General features: G+C 43.5%; 1 protein-coding gene and 1 long non-coding RNA gene across 2 annotated transcripts in view; one reads left to right on the top strand and one right to left on the bottom strand.

Annotated features, from left to right (window-relative positions):
* Positions 1–265: 265 nt before the first annotated feature.
* LOC142053438 (uncharacterized) lies at positions 266–10,380 on the bottom strand. Its single transcript, XR_012659220.1, has 2 exons — positions 7,407–10,380; positions 266–3,562 (listed from the first exon to the last, which is right to left on the bottom strand). It is a non-coding gene; the product is annotated as an uncharacterized LOC142053438 (long non-coding RNA).
* A 95-nt stretch (positions 10,381–10,475) lies between these two features.
* Positions 10,476–13,508, top strand: part of RAB2A (RAB2A, member RAS oncogene family) — a 45,504-nt gene continuing 42,471 nt past the window's right edge. Inside the window, exons 1-2 of the mRNA XM_075085090.1 lie at positions 10,476–10,709; positions 10,839–10,974. Of these exons, the coding sequence (XP_074941191.1) occupies positions 10,929–10,974 (46 nt within the window). The 5' untranslated portion in view covers positions 10,476–10,709; positions 10,839–10,928. The remainder of the gene's footprint in view (positions 10,710–10,838; positions 10,975–13,508) is intronic.

Raw genomic sequence — 13,508 nt, forward strand, 5'->3', positions numbered from 1 at the left:
GGTTAGCACGCTGACTCTGTTGTATATCGCCTTGGCCAGTTGTTATATGGCTGATGATTTTCTAAAAGGACCAAGTTTGGGATTTATTTCTGAAACACTAAATTACTTTTCATAGTTTGTGGACCACTCTGTGCTTATACTAGGGAGTACTGTATACTGTTTATTTTTTTCCTACAGCACCAAGGAGTTCTGCAAAGAGAAAGCTTACCTTACCTTTTGAAAATATGGGAACAAAATACCATGACTGGAATTGTTAACTAGAAGGTCATTTTGTCAATTTTCATTTATTTTTTGACCACATAAAATAAATGAAGGTCAGCCTGGAAAAAAAATACAAACAGGATTGAGAAACATAGCAGGAAAAAATGCTGAATAGGAACAGGCCTTGGACAAGAGGACTGTCAACATAGCACAGGGCAAGCCTTATGGTGATGAGGGCTTGGCACTGCCATAAACTGCAAGCGTTTTCTGTGCTGAGTAAGTATGATGACATGAAGGTAGCGACAACTAAACAAGCTTTGCTGTTAAAAAGGGTGGGATTACAGTGGCTATTGATATCACCGGAATTTAAGTCTTAGCAGACAGGAGCTTTCTTAAGTCAAGATGCGATACAACCCTTCTTTCCATTTGTGGACTAGAAATAAAGAATTGAAAAATCCCTTTTTCAAGTGGTATAGAAGTAAACTATAGAACTATAAAGGAAGAAACTCTTCCAACAAAGAGGAATCCGACTAAAAATAAACCGGACCTTAAAGCCAGAAGAATTACTTTTCTCCTAGTTATTGCCATGAAATGTAAGACAGAATCTTTGACATCCAAAATTTTGTACTATTTGACATCTCATGATCAGAGCAACAAGATATTCTCAATAAACATGTAGAAATTGAACACCTAATAATTTGCCATCTGAAACGAATGCAAGTTGATGGGGGGTGGGGTGGGGTGTTGCCCCATTACAATTAATTCTCTTGGGTTTTTTCCCTTTCTAACATGTAATGTTTACCCTTCTCAGCCAGTGTATGAATGGCCAACAGATAACGATATAGGAACTTTCATGAAAGGAAAAAAATTAACACTTGTCCACCTTCTGATCTGTGGAATTAAAGACTCCCTAGCTTACAATGTAAGGCTACAATGGCACAGCTCATGTGCTGGCAATAACAGCTTTGGTGTGACCTTCACAGCCTGAAGACAAGTGAGGGAAACTGTGCTGAAATAACCTCGAAAAGGCTGGAGTTCTGAATCAGATTCAAACAAATGAAGGAAAATACATGCAGAAGCATGTGCTACCCTCTACGTCAACAATGGCTGAATAGAAAAGGGGCCTACATACGTATTTGCTAAAGTAAAACATCTTCTAATTTAAAATACTTAAGAAAAAGCCTATTCAGTGGAATGCACAAATACTTAGAAATAAACCTCTAGTTTCTCAACTCAAATCCTTTAGCAACTCTGCTGACTCTCAGAATCATAGACAGTTCCTGACTTTCTACAGCCACCAAAAGACATCAGTGGAGGTGTCTGAAAAAGAAAAAAATAATTACTATTGAAAGAGAAAAAGAAACCTTTTTTACAAAAACATTTAAAAAGGAAGCCTTTTTTAACTCTTCCAGACAAAAATATTTTCAATTTGAAAAAATATGTGACCAGGCTTGCCTATCCTATTGTCTTTTAAGCAAACCAATTCCCTTAAAGTTGTCTCACTTCTTGCTATGAGTAAACAGGAATTTTTCATTTTTTTCGCTTCCTGTGAGACTGTGCAGTAACTCTTTATTTACCTTCCACTTTATTAAACCATTGTCAAAACAATTTCTGGGATCTAAAGGAAATTAAGAAAAGTTTTGCCTCTAAAGTAAAAAAAAAAATTAAAATTTACCTTGATGCCAGTTTAACTAGACTTCTGCACTGATCTCTGACATTGTCTGTGTAGCACTAATGCTCCATGCTCTTGTGATCTTTGTGATAGGAGCACACATTTTCTAATCCTTCTGAGAATTAAAAAAAACCCACAACATATCTTTTCAGTTGGTTCGTTAGCCATTTCAAGGTTATTTCAAGGATCCTTTTGCTTTCCCAGTTTTTATGGGAAAAATGTATTAAAATTTATCATGTCCAAACTGTTTATTTTTAAATCAGGCCAGTGAAAAACAAGGTTATTTGCAAGGAAAAACAGGGTGCAATGATAACAGTGGCAAAGGTCCTTAGCGAATAAACAAGGATAAAGCAGAGGTTGGGTAAATATTTCCACGAGTTCAAAAAACTAAAATATGAATACAGCTGGGAAACTGAAGAACTCTAGTTTTATTTTTTTGTTGCACTGGCTTGAAGATGTAGTCTCAAGATTGTACTTCAAAACCAAATATATTCTATTAAAACTGTTTTTTTACAATCGCCCCAAAATATGTCAATGTAGTTGATCGGGAATAAAATATTAAATAACTATAGTGATTGTAGAAATACTGTGTCTTTCAGAATGCACTACTTTTATTTTTAGTGTTTATCTAATAGCATTTAACTAAGACTGTTCATTAAATACTACACCATTCTACACAAAGGTTTTAAAAAATAAACCCATTTCCAAGCTTTTCTCACCAGATCAAAAGCAACAATGAAACTTAGATTAGGTCTTTTAAAAATATATTAATTGTCCTTTAGTAAAATTGATGTATTTCTGAAAGCAAAGAGGCTACAGAAATTGTGGGGTAACAGCCTTTGCACATATGTTCCAGCTGTTAGCTGAAATCCTAGCCAAAGCTGCCTGGACGAAGACCCTCAGAGCCTGAGTCACCTATCCCTAATAGGCACATATTTCTAGGTACTCTGCTCAGAAGCCCAGTCTCCAGTTTCCCTCTTCTTCACTCCAAAATTTCAATTTCTCAACTCTTTGCCCCTAAACCCCCTGCTCTAATCCAACTTTTCACTAGAGGTATTTCTTCTCATATTGCCTAAATCCTCTCACTCCAATCCCCAACTTCTCCCAGCCCAGAGACCCCTACTCTTTCTACTCCCTGCACTCATGCTCCTCATACCTGAGTGGGAACATCTAAGCATTTTCATTTCTGTGCTCACGACTACCTGTCCCAGAGTCCTGCAGATACTTGCTGCTCTGCCCCTCCTCTTCCCCATGTTCTCTACGTGTACAGCCTCTGCTGCTTCCAACACTCTGGGCCTAAATGGCGTAAAAAAATAATAGAAATTTTAATATGACTGCTATGTTATGGATTACATACCTAGCAAACCAGCCAGAGCATAAAGGTTTACATCATTCAAGCCATATTCACTTTCTTGAAGGCAAAGATTAAAAAAAAGCAGTGGAAGACAAGCCTATATTCCAGCTCCACAAGTAAGAATCCTATTATGAAGCCCAAGGGATGGAGGACTGGGAATTAAAAGACTAATTTGTTTCATTCTTTCTGTGCAAACAAGAAATGTGCATTAAATTGTCCATTCAAGATAGACAACAATCTGTCAGATTGACGTGAAGAAGGGAACACAGACTTCTATCCACAGGAGGTACAGAGACCAAATGCATCTGAGCCCTTCATGATGCTTCCAAAAGCACCTGTCACAAAATGAAACCAAACACAAACAATAAATGAGAACTTTGCACTGCCAAATTCAAGTATCCGAAGCCCTGCAACTGTAGGGAAAAATGGAATTTCATCACTGGACTCAGCTACAAATTCCAGGGTGTGGGTTGGAGCGTTTCATATAAGACCCAGTCAGCAATGAGTGAGTCAGGAACCAAACCGGAATTTCAGAATTTCTTTCAGAAAGTTTGCACCAGCAAATTTCAACATTAAGTACAAAAAAATAAAACAAGCAACATCAGCAGCTCTCTGGCTGCAAGTGAGAACTGTTCCCGTATCTCAAGGCCATACAAGATGCTTGCATTAACAGACCTAACAAATGATGTGCCAATTTTGCAAGAGAATGATAAAAAACCAAAAAAATAGTGTGCCATCTAACATATATTAAAGACAAATTTTAAAATATAAGTTAAATAACCCAGTTTGGGTGGTGATAATCCACTGTGAAAGTAAAGGATCCATAATTTCACCACAGACAACAGAAAAAGTCCGTAAATACCACTGCTTGATGCTGCACATCAAAGACTTTACATGGGCTTCTACCATGACTTCAGGTTACAAGTTTGGGACAAGTAAAAGTGTTATGAACCTAAATCCAAGGTACTAGACTCTTAAAATCCCAGATTGGAAGGAGGAGGTACTACACTGATCAGCTGACAAATCTTTGTCTATGCCATTAACATAATGATCATTTTATGATAATTTCAGAGGGTTTATCAATAGGTTGGATTGTCCCTGTAGTCCCTAATCTTAATAACATCTAAAAGGGATTCTATGACAGAATTTGTATGACCTCAAAATATCCTAGATCTTCTATAAATAAAGGAAAACTAAGATGGCTAACAAGGGGCTGTTAACTTTTTATGCTTAACAGGTACCCAGAAATTCTCTTTCCAAAGGCAGATCTTCACTGAGTTTTATACACATTTGACTGTCTTCCTGCAGGATCTGCTCTGCATATTTCCACATGAAGTGGGGACCCATTCTCAACACTTATAGTAAATAAAACATGCTATGTTTTGCCTTGTTATTTACATAAAATACAAATCTAACCTAAAAATTGTTAAATAATATTCACAAATTAGACAAATTGTAGCACATAATTAATGTTCAGAAAAAATACATAGAATCATAGAATTGTTAAGGTTGGAAAAGACCCTTAAGATCATTCAGTCCAACAGCTAACCTATCACTGCCAAGTCCACCACTCAACCATATCCTCAAGCATCACATCTACCCTTCCTTTAAATACCTCCAGGGATGGAGACTCAACTACCTATCTGGGCAGCCTGTTCCAATGCCTGACAACCCTTTCGGTGAAGACATTTTTCCTAATATCCAACCTAAACTTCCCCTGGCGCAGCTTGGGGCCATACAACCAGATTAAATGCCAGACACTAGAAAATAACATTCTCTATTCAGCATCTGTATAAATAATTCAAGGAACGATTTAAAAATCGTAAGCTAAACTGAAGAGTGGGTAGAGATTGACTTCTAACAGTTAAATGATAGCACAGTGCAAATCATAATTAAAGTGTGGTTGTATTCAAATGTTATGCTGGGGTTTTGCTTTTGTGTTTTAGTTTCCTTAAAAAACTCCTGTCTAATGCTTTGCAGAGTAGAGCTTTGGGTGCCACCACGGCTCTTTCCTAAGTAGCACTATTAGTGGTAAGGATCCTGCAAATCCTAAGGCTTTGCTATAAACCTCAGATGAGTTTGCGCAGTGATAAATGACAGAACTTTAGGGAAAACCTGAGTGACACAGAAAAAGGAGCAAGCTCTAGTTTTCTCAAGTGTATTGAATTTCCCAGAATATAATCCTGGTCCTGTCATCTTAGTAATATATAAAATCACTAACAGATAACATTATTATTTAAGAGAACATTAACAAAAAAACAAAAGCAAGGCAATCCTCTGCAAGCGTTATGATTCAATATTGAATAACCACTGCCTCTTTTATACCTCTTGGCTAACAATTTTTTTAATAAGTGAGTCTGTGTCCACAGTAGCCTTCTATTAAGGTAATAATACTTAACAAAAGAAGATATTCATTTGTCTGGAAAACAAAAATTTAGACAGGTGAGAGGTATACATATATAAGTATATATACAGATACATGTATAAATACCTATTTACTTACATGCCTCTTAATGGCATTTAAACAAATGTACATTAAACATAACTTGGAGGAAAATCAATTTTGCATTAATCTTTAGTTGGAGGCACCCAAGATTTGCAGAATGGCTGATAACCCTCAATAACTCAGGTATATGATCTCTTAACCAGCAGCAAATTAGCTTGTATTTACCATGGGGTAGTGTAAGCAACAAATCCTTGCATGTTATCCTTGCAAGCCTCTACCAAACCCTGATTTCATAAATATCTCAACAGCAACATCACATGCAACTGAAATACTCCAGTCGGGCACACATAAAACTTCTCAAGCCCTGCTGGCCGCCTGTCAAACCAGGAGAGGTCTTGCTATCTCTTCACCATGCCGTTGCTCACCCAAGCCAAGCGGCCACCAAGCCAGCCAGCAGGACTCAGTCCTGCCGTGTGTGTCACCAGCAGGTTGGTTACTTCAGTGTCTCACCAGGCTGCCAGAGCAGAAACAGGTAGGGCTGCCTTCTCTCTGAACTGTCAGTCACATTAGCAGGCTGTTAGATGGTGTTATGGATACCTCCCATTTCACTGGAGATTCTGCAGTGTCTGTATGTTCTCCCCATGAGCAATCTGCACTTTTACAAAATGGAAATTCCCCTTTCTGATCAGATTTAATTCAATCACATTAGGCCATTTTTACTTGTGTCAAACCTAAAGTCTAGATCACATAATTTGGAAACTAACAGACAAAATCCCATCCGTGAGGTAAGTACACTTGTAAATTATTACCCTGGGATGCTGAGGACACATTGCCGAGCCTTGACCAGCCTTCAGGCTAACACCCTTTGTGGCTCAACCACGTAGGAATCCCTGATGCTACCAACAGAGACTTGGAGTGTGTCATGAGTGACTGCAGAGCTCTGGAGGAGGTGAAGGACACAGAAGCCCACACAATTCTCATAGAATGTCCTGAGTTGCAAGGGACTCACAAGGATCATTGAGTCCAACTCCTTCCCCTGCACAGGACAACCCCAAAAGTCACACCATGTGTCCGAGGGCATTGTCCAAATGCTTCTTGAACATCACCAGGCTTGGTGCTGTGACTGCCTCCCTGGGGAGCCTGTTCCAGCGCTCCACTACCCTCTGGGTGAGGAACCTGCTCCTAGTATCCAGCCTAAACCTCCCCTGCAACATCTTCCTGACATCCCCTCAGGTCCTGTCATCGATCACCAGAGAGAAGAGATTAGCACCTGCCCTTCCTCCTCCCCTGGTAAGGAAGCTGCAGACCATGATGAGGTCTCCCCTCAGTCTCCTCTTCTCCAGGCTGAACAAACAAGTGACTTTAGCCACGCCTTGTACGGTTTCTCCTCTAAACCCTTCACCAACTTCGTGGCCCTCCTCTGGACACTCTCCAGTAGCTTTATATCCTTGATGTACTGTGGCGCCCAAACCTGCACACAGCACTCGAGGTGAAGCTGCACCAGAGCAGAGCGGGACAATCCCCTCCCTCCACCAGCAGCAATGCAGGGCTTGATGCACCCCAGGGCACGGTTGGCCTCTTGGCTGCCAGGGTGCACTGTTGGCTCATGCTCAGCTTGCTGTGGACCAGAACCCCCAGGTTCCTCTCTGCAGAGCTGCTCTGCAGCCTCTCGTTCCCCAGTCTGTATGTACACACAGGGTTGCCATGCCCCAGGTGTAAAATCCAGCACTTACCCTTGTTAAACTTCGCATGGTTGGTGATTGCCCAGCTCTCTAATTTGTCTAGGTCTCTCTGCAGGCTGCAGGGCCTCTCTGCTCTCAAGTGGGCGTTCAATTTCTCCTTCATATTCCCCAATACAGGCAGAGGAGAAGCTTCTGTAGGAAAGGAGACTGAGTCATTACCTGTCTGTGTGACTGCTGTAACAGAATGGGCTTTAGCCTTGACATCGACAGGACCCTTTTTGAGGAGTGAGGACTGCTGGGCAGAGATGGAATCCATCTGGCAAAGCTGTCAAAAGCATTATAGTTCGTTGCTGTGGCACCCCAAATGGATTTGTCTGAAAGCTAATATGGAAAAAATAAAGCTTAGCCACTCCAGTTCCCTGATTCAGAGATGACTCGGCTAGTGCCAGAACAAGGAAGGGTCGAAGAGCGGGTTAGTGGGGGCAGAGCTGCCCCATCTCTAGTAGCAACAAGCTTTACTTACACTGGATCAGACCTTACCTTCTTACAGCCTGGTTTCCTGCAGCTTTGTTTCCTGTGGTTCAGGTCACACAAACCCATGTGAACAAAGTGAACGCCAGCTGAAGTTCCTACCTGTAGAGGGAGCACTTGGAAAGACTTGTTTTTGTGCGAATTCTTGATTGGGTTTAACCGCTGACCCCAACTGCAGCTTTTCCTTCAGCAAAGATGCCAGTTTTCGTTATCATTACTAGGATAGGGAGCATAGAGGCAGACCCCTACACACACGGATATGTGAAAGCGGAAGCCTAACTTTCATAGGAAACAAGGCAAAAACTTGTTTTTCTGAGAAAACTCACACTGGATAAGAATTGTTAATGAATTATTAAATTTAAAAAGTAATTAACAAAACTTCACTTCTTGTACATAAAATAATGGGGAAGCAGCTCTCTTCTGTGTGGAAAGTAGGGTCCTCCAAAATAAGCTTAAGTTTTTCCACCCTGTTTTGTTCGCTTCACATCTTCTGGTGGAGACAAAGTGTCTGTATTTCCAAGATAGCCAATGCTTTAGATTGGTTCCAAAACTTTCTGAGGAAGGCTGTGTTATGCAATACAAGTGACTTAAAGTTTCAACAAATAAGTTCAAGAGCTTGCAAAAAGTGGCAAATAGACAAGATGGATTCCTCAAGGATAAACAATGATCGATCAACCCTATTTCCTTCTCTGACAAGCTACATAGTATGAAAGCAAAAAGCGGGTGTGCCACACCTTGACTTCAGGAAGGCTTTTGGCACTCTTTGCATCATGTTCTTACAAACAAGAAAAATGCAAGAAAAGAAATCAGTATGGCTGAAAAAAAACTCTATTGTAAAGGGTTTTTAAACTAGGAGAAATATTTCACATGCTGCTTTCCAATGCCTTACTGTCCAGGCAAGACCTATTTTTATGAACAACGTAGGTAACAAAATGGCTGGGATAGAATGAAAAGAAAAAAATCAACTATGTTTGAAAAACTGAGTGGCTCTGATCAAAGTTACTGAAATTTAGTGAAGGGAAAAACAGTGCTTAATAAGGAAATACCAAATATACAGATAGATTTCAGTAGTAACCATCTAGAATAGGGATCTAGGATGAAAAAGAAAATTCAGATGCTGTTGGAAAAAAACAAAACCAAAAAAATCACAGTCAGAAAGGAGCAAGACTGGAGATACTCATACAACTTTATTTTGAGGTGATGAGGCTGGTTATGGACGCATGAGAACTGCTATTTTGGACTCCACATTCTACAAATAATGTTAAGAAACTGGGAAAAATACAGGAGAGAAAATGAGAAAAATGACTGACAAAAGAACATGGAAAACTTTTTTTTCATGTGGAAAAAGCAGATATTTTATAGATATAATATGAATAATTTCTTTTGTCTGTCCACAGGGAAGAAAATAAAAAAAGCAAAAAAAAGCTTATTTTTGGTTCACAGGGCAATATTTCTCATAGAAAAGTCATGAAATATGGAAACAGAATTTGGTGTCCTGCAAGATCAGTGTATTGAAGGTTTTTATGAGCAAGTTAGATGCACACCTCTTACAAGCAGTGTAAGTCAATGTTGTTCAAGTTGTTGACCTGACACACCACAAATAAAAAGTCTTTATCAGCTACCAGACTGGCACAGCCAGAAAGGTAGACTTGTGAGTTCATATGAAGGAAATGCCAATGCCTCTTCAACCATCCCAACAATTCACTGTCAACAAACAGCTGAGCTGTGGGACACTTCAAAGCATGACCACCTTAGCACCTGGCTGGAGAGTCCTAGTGAATTACTATTGCCAGGTGCCTGACATAGCCTCGGCGTGGGACCAACCTGTAAGCTGAGCTCCCTCTGACTGCTCCAGGGCCAACGGTCCGGGTACACAGGACACTGTGAGGCAGCTTAGGCTAAGGAGGACCTTGAAGTTTCTTCCAACTCACCAGTCCCACGTGAACTCCAAGTAGAAAGTCCTGAACAGCAACTGTGAACTTAGGCTACCTTGCCTGAATCATTGCTTCCAGTTTGATAAGGAAAGGCAGAAAGAAAAAAAGCCTTTTGCAAGCCAGAACTCAAGTTTGGTAAGTGAGGGAAATAAACTGGCACAGAACTGCTTGCTGGTGCTTATGCTTAAAGACTTCTCTAGCTCAGAGCTGGCTTAGCAGTCTCAGACCGGACTTTCTTCCCTCAGCCAGAAAAACCATAAACGCTTCAAAGAGCTGCACTGGGTTTTCGCCCACGGCCATCCCCCACCAACCCACCCCCGTGCCCCGGCACCCCAGGCCCTGCTACAGGCCCGGGGCTCCGCAGCGCCCAGCAAAGGCCCAGCTGCCGCCACTCTCCTCCCCCTCGGAGCCGCTCAGGGGTGACGGCGGTGGAGGCGCCACGGCTTCCCTGGAGAGACCCCAGCTCCCGCGTCCGAGCAACCGGTCGCTTATTCCTCCCGCCAAGACGACGGATAAAACGACGTCCCCAGCACCCGTTAGAGCGGGGGAGGGAGTGGGTTCAGGTCAAGTAAACATCCCCACAAAACAGCTCCGCGCCGCCGCTTCCCCTCAGCCGGGGCGGGGCACGGCGGCTCCTCCCCCACGCCGGCGCGGGAGGAGGCCGCGCAGCGCCCCCGGCCAACGGCTACCTCAGCACTTCCGGGTCGGGGGCGGGGCGGAGCCAGGCGGTGGGTGCGTGACGTTGCCGGAGGGGTCCGGGGCCGCTCGGCGCCTGTTATTGTTCTCGCCGCCCGCTCTTACCGCTGCCGCCTCTGCCTTCCCCGGCGCCTCGGGGAGTGGCGGGAGGGCAGCAGCGACCGAGCCAGCCCGCCGGTGCAAGGGCCCGGAGGTAGGAGGGAGGGAGCGAGCGAGCGAGCGATTGCCCGCGGAGGCGCCCGGCCGGCGGGAGCGGGCCTCTGCTGCCGCCGCCCCCACCCCCACCGCCCGGTGGCCGTTAACCGTTTGCACCTCTCCGCAGCGCGAGGCCTCACAGCGGGAGCGGGGGCAGAGCGCGCTCCCGTCAGGAAGGAAGGAGCGGGAGAGCCGGAGCTCCGGGGAGCGGGCGGCCATGGCCTACGCGTATCTCTTCAAGTACATCATCATCGGGGACACAGGTGAGCGGCGGGGACGACGGGGCGAGGCCCGGCTGGGCCGGGCCGCCCCGGCGGGGGGCGGGCGGAGCGGCGAGCGGCGCCCGGCTCCTCGCTCCCATTTCCGCAGTGCTGGCGTCGTCGACGTGGTGGCCCTGCGCGAAGAGGCGGCTCCCGCCAGCCCCCCCTCTCCCCCCCGCCTCTGCGCCGGGCCCCGCCCGCGGCCTCGGCCTGCCTCCGGGTTGCTTGGCGGCCCTGGGCCCCGCCGCAGGCCCCGGAGCCGCCCCCGGGGCTGGCCGCGGCCGCGGGGAGGTCGGGCTGTGTCACACCACTGGCTGCGGCATCTGGGGGGGGTTAGGGGGGGAGGCGCTGTCACTGTAAAACTTGCACGTGTGTAGGGCCCCGTGTTGGCGTTCCCGCAGCAGCGAGGCCTGAGAGGTGCCACACACCTTCCTGCAGTGTGGTGGTCAGGCCGAGACCGCTGCTGTGAAGTACCTCAGGTCACAGGGATGCCCTTCCCAGTCCCGGCTGGAGGTGCCGTAGCCAGCTGTTAAAGTGGCGAGACATGCTGTCAGAGGAAAAATAAAAGCCCTGGTTCTTTCCTTCTAATTTACAGGGGCTTGTTTTGGGTTTTTTTTTTTTTTTGGACTACTGCTTCAAGTTGGTTCTGTGGTTTCTTCCCTTCCACACCCATCTGTTTGCCACTTCTTAAAAACTTGCTTCGTTCTATTTGTTATTGGCTGCTCTATAACAGATAATAATGCTTATGAATGCTGCAGGCCTAACTGTATGCTGGTAGGAATTGACGTTTGAAGCCCCTTTGCTAATGTATTCCGTGCTTCCTCAGCATAGTGTGGGTATAAGTAGCATACTTTTATCAAACTATTCTCAGGACAAGGTAACTAATATTGTTAACTATTGTACCTGTGTGTGCATCTATCTTGTAGTTTTCCTCATACCTGAATAAATGCCTTCTTTAAGCTGTCATTTTGCATACTATTCTAAGGATACCTGCATAACTGGACTTCATACCTGTGAACCAAATTATTTGTTGCTAGAGTATAATTATATGTTACAGTTGCATTACACGTGAGGTTATTAAATACACTGCATGCAACTAGTATGTGATTTTTATCTTTTTTAAAGCCACTTTTAAACTCTGGAAGCTTTTTTAGACTACTGCAGTAGCAGCTGTAGTACAAATAAATCATAAGAACTATATTGCAGCTACAGTGACCGTGTTGGAAGCGTTAGGATGCAGATGATAAGGAAAAATTCTGTTTCTCCTTGAGTGTTTAGGTGAGAGTTTGTTAAACCAGAGGACAGGAGATTACCTGAGTAGATTCAGGGGAAGTATGAAGAGGTTTGTCTGCCCAGCGTGATGCAAAATGGTAGTGCAGAATTCAGAATGGCAGGGGCCAATTCAGGTACATCTCTAAAAACTATAATTGTTAAAGTGGTAGAGACTGCGGCAGCCGGTGGGTTTGATACAGTGATCATACAGTGATTGCAAAAATTTAATGAAATGTCCTCATTGTAGTGGTCTGTGCTGCACTTCTGCATTTCAGTTGCTTGAAATGTGAAATACAGAATGGATGTGTGTCACTTCTGAAGTTAAGCTGCTTGAGAGCCAGTTTGGGAAGAGTGAAATAGAGGTGGGAAACAGAGAGAGGAAAACAGCTCAGAAGTTTTTTGTTTGTTTTTTTCTTTAATTCCTGTGGGTTTTATTCAGAGTATCTACAGGAAGCTAATTAAAACTATTGCAACGATCATTCTTGAAGTGAATTAAATATGCCAGTAGTGGTAAGTTGGTTTTGCTTTTATTTAGACCTCTTGTGAGCCTAGTAAGTATTCTAATATAGCTAGTACTGAAGAGCCAATTTATGTTGTGCGCAGTTGTTTGTTGCCAAAATTACTGTGGTGGTTTAGGTGTTACTACTGTTCCTTAGAGGAAGGCAGCTGAACTCACAGCTCTGCAGATGGAAATTAAGAGTGGATCAGGACTGTCCTCTTCAGTTCCAGTGGTGGTCTGCCACAGCATTCCAACCAGTGAAGATAACGTCAGTGGCCTTGCAGGCCATGTAATTTTCATAATGATCAAGAAATTTATCTCTGGGACTTGATTTAGTGTCTTTGGAAATGGATCAGCTGCCTGGTGACTCAGCAATTAGTTGTAAACAAACTCTAGGAGAAAAGTAAGACGGCATCAGCTGAAGATGGATGTTAACATTTAGCTTGTCTTCCTTTTCAGCACTGCAAAACAAAGTGGGTTATGCGAGCCATAAACAAACCAACGAAGAAACTCTGCAGTTTTACCAGACACTTGTATTCTTCTTCTGAATTGTGATTCCACATACCTTCATCTACTTAAACACAGGAATTCAGGATGATCTCAGCCTCTTAAAATGACAGCCGCAGAAACTGACTGAGCAGGACTGCTTTTTGCTCAACAGCTCTTGTCCCCTTGTATTGCTTGCTTCATTGGTCATTGACATTCCATGACTTTTTCTTTGGTTGGTACTTTAGGCCCAGTAGCTTTATGGACATGGGATTGATTC

This window comes from Phalacrocorax aristotelis, chromosome 2 (genome assembly GCF_949628215.1).
Source record: "Phalacrocorax aristotelis chromosome 2, bGulAri2.1, whole genome shotgun sequence".
NCBI classification, from domain to species: domain Eukaryota; kingdom Metazoa; phylum Chordata; class Aves; order Suliformes; family Phalacrocoracidae; genus Phalacrocorax; species Phalacrocorax aristotelis.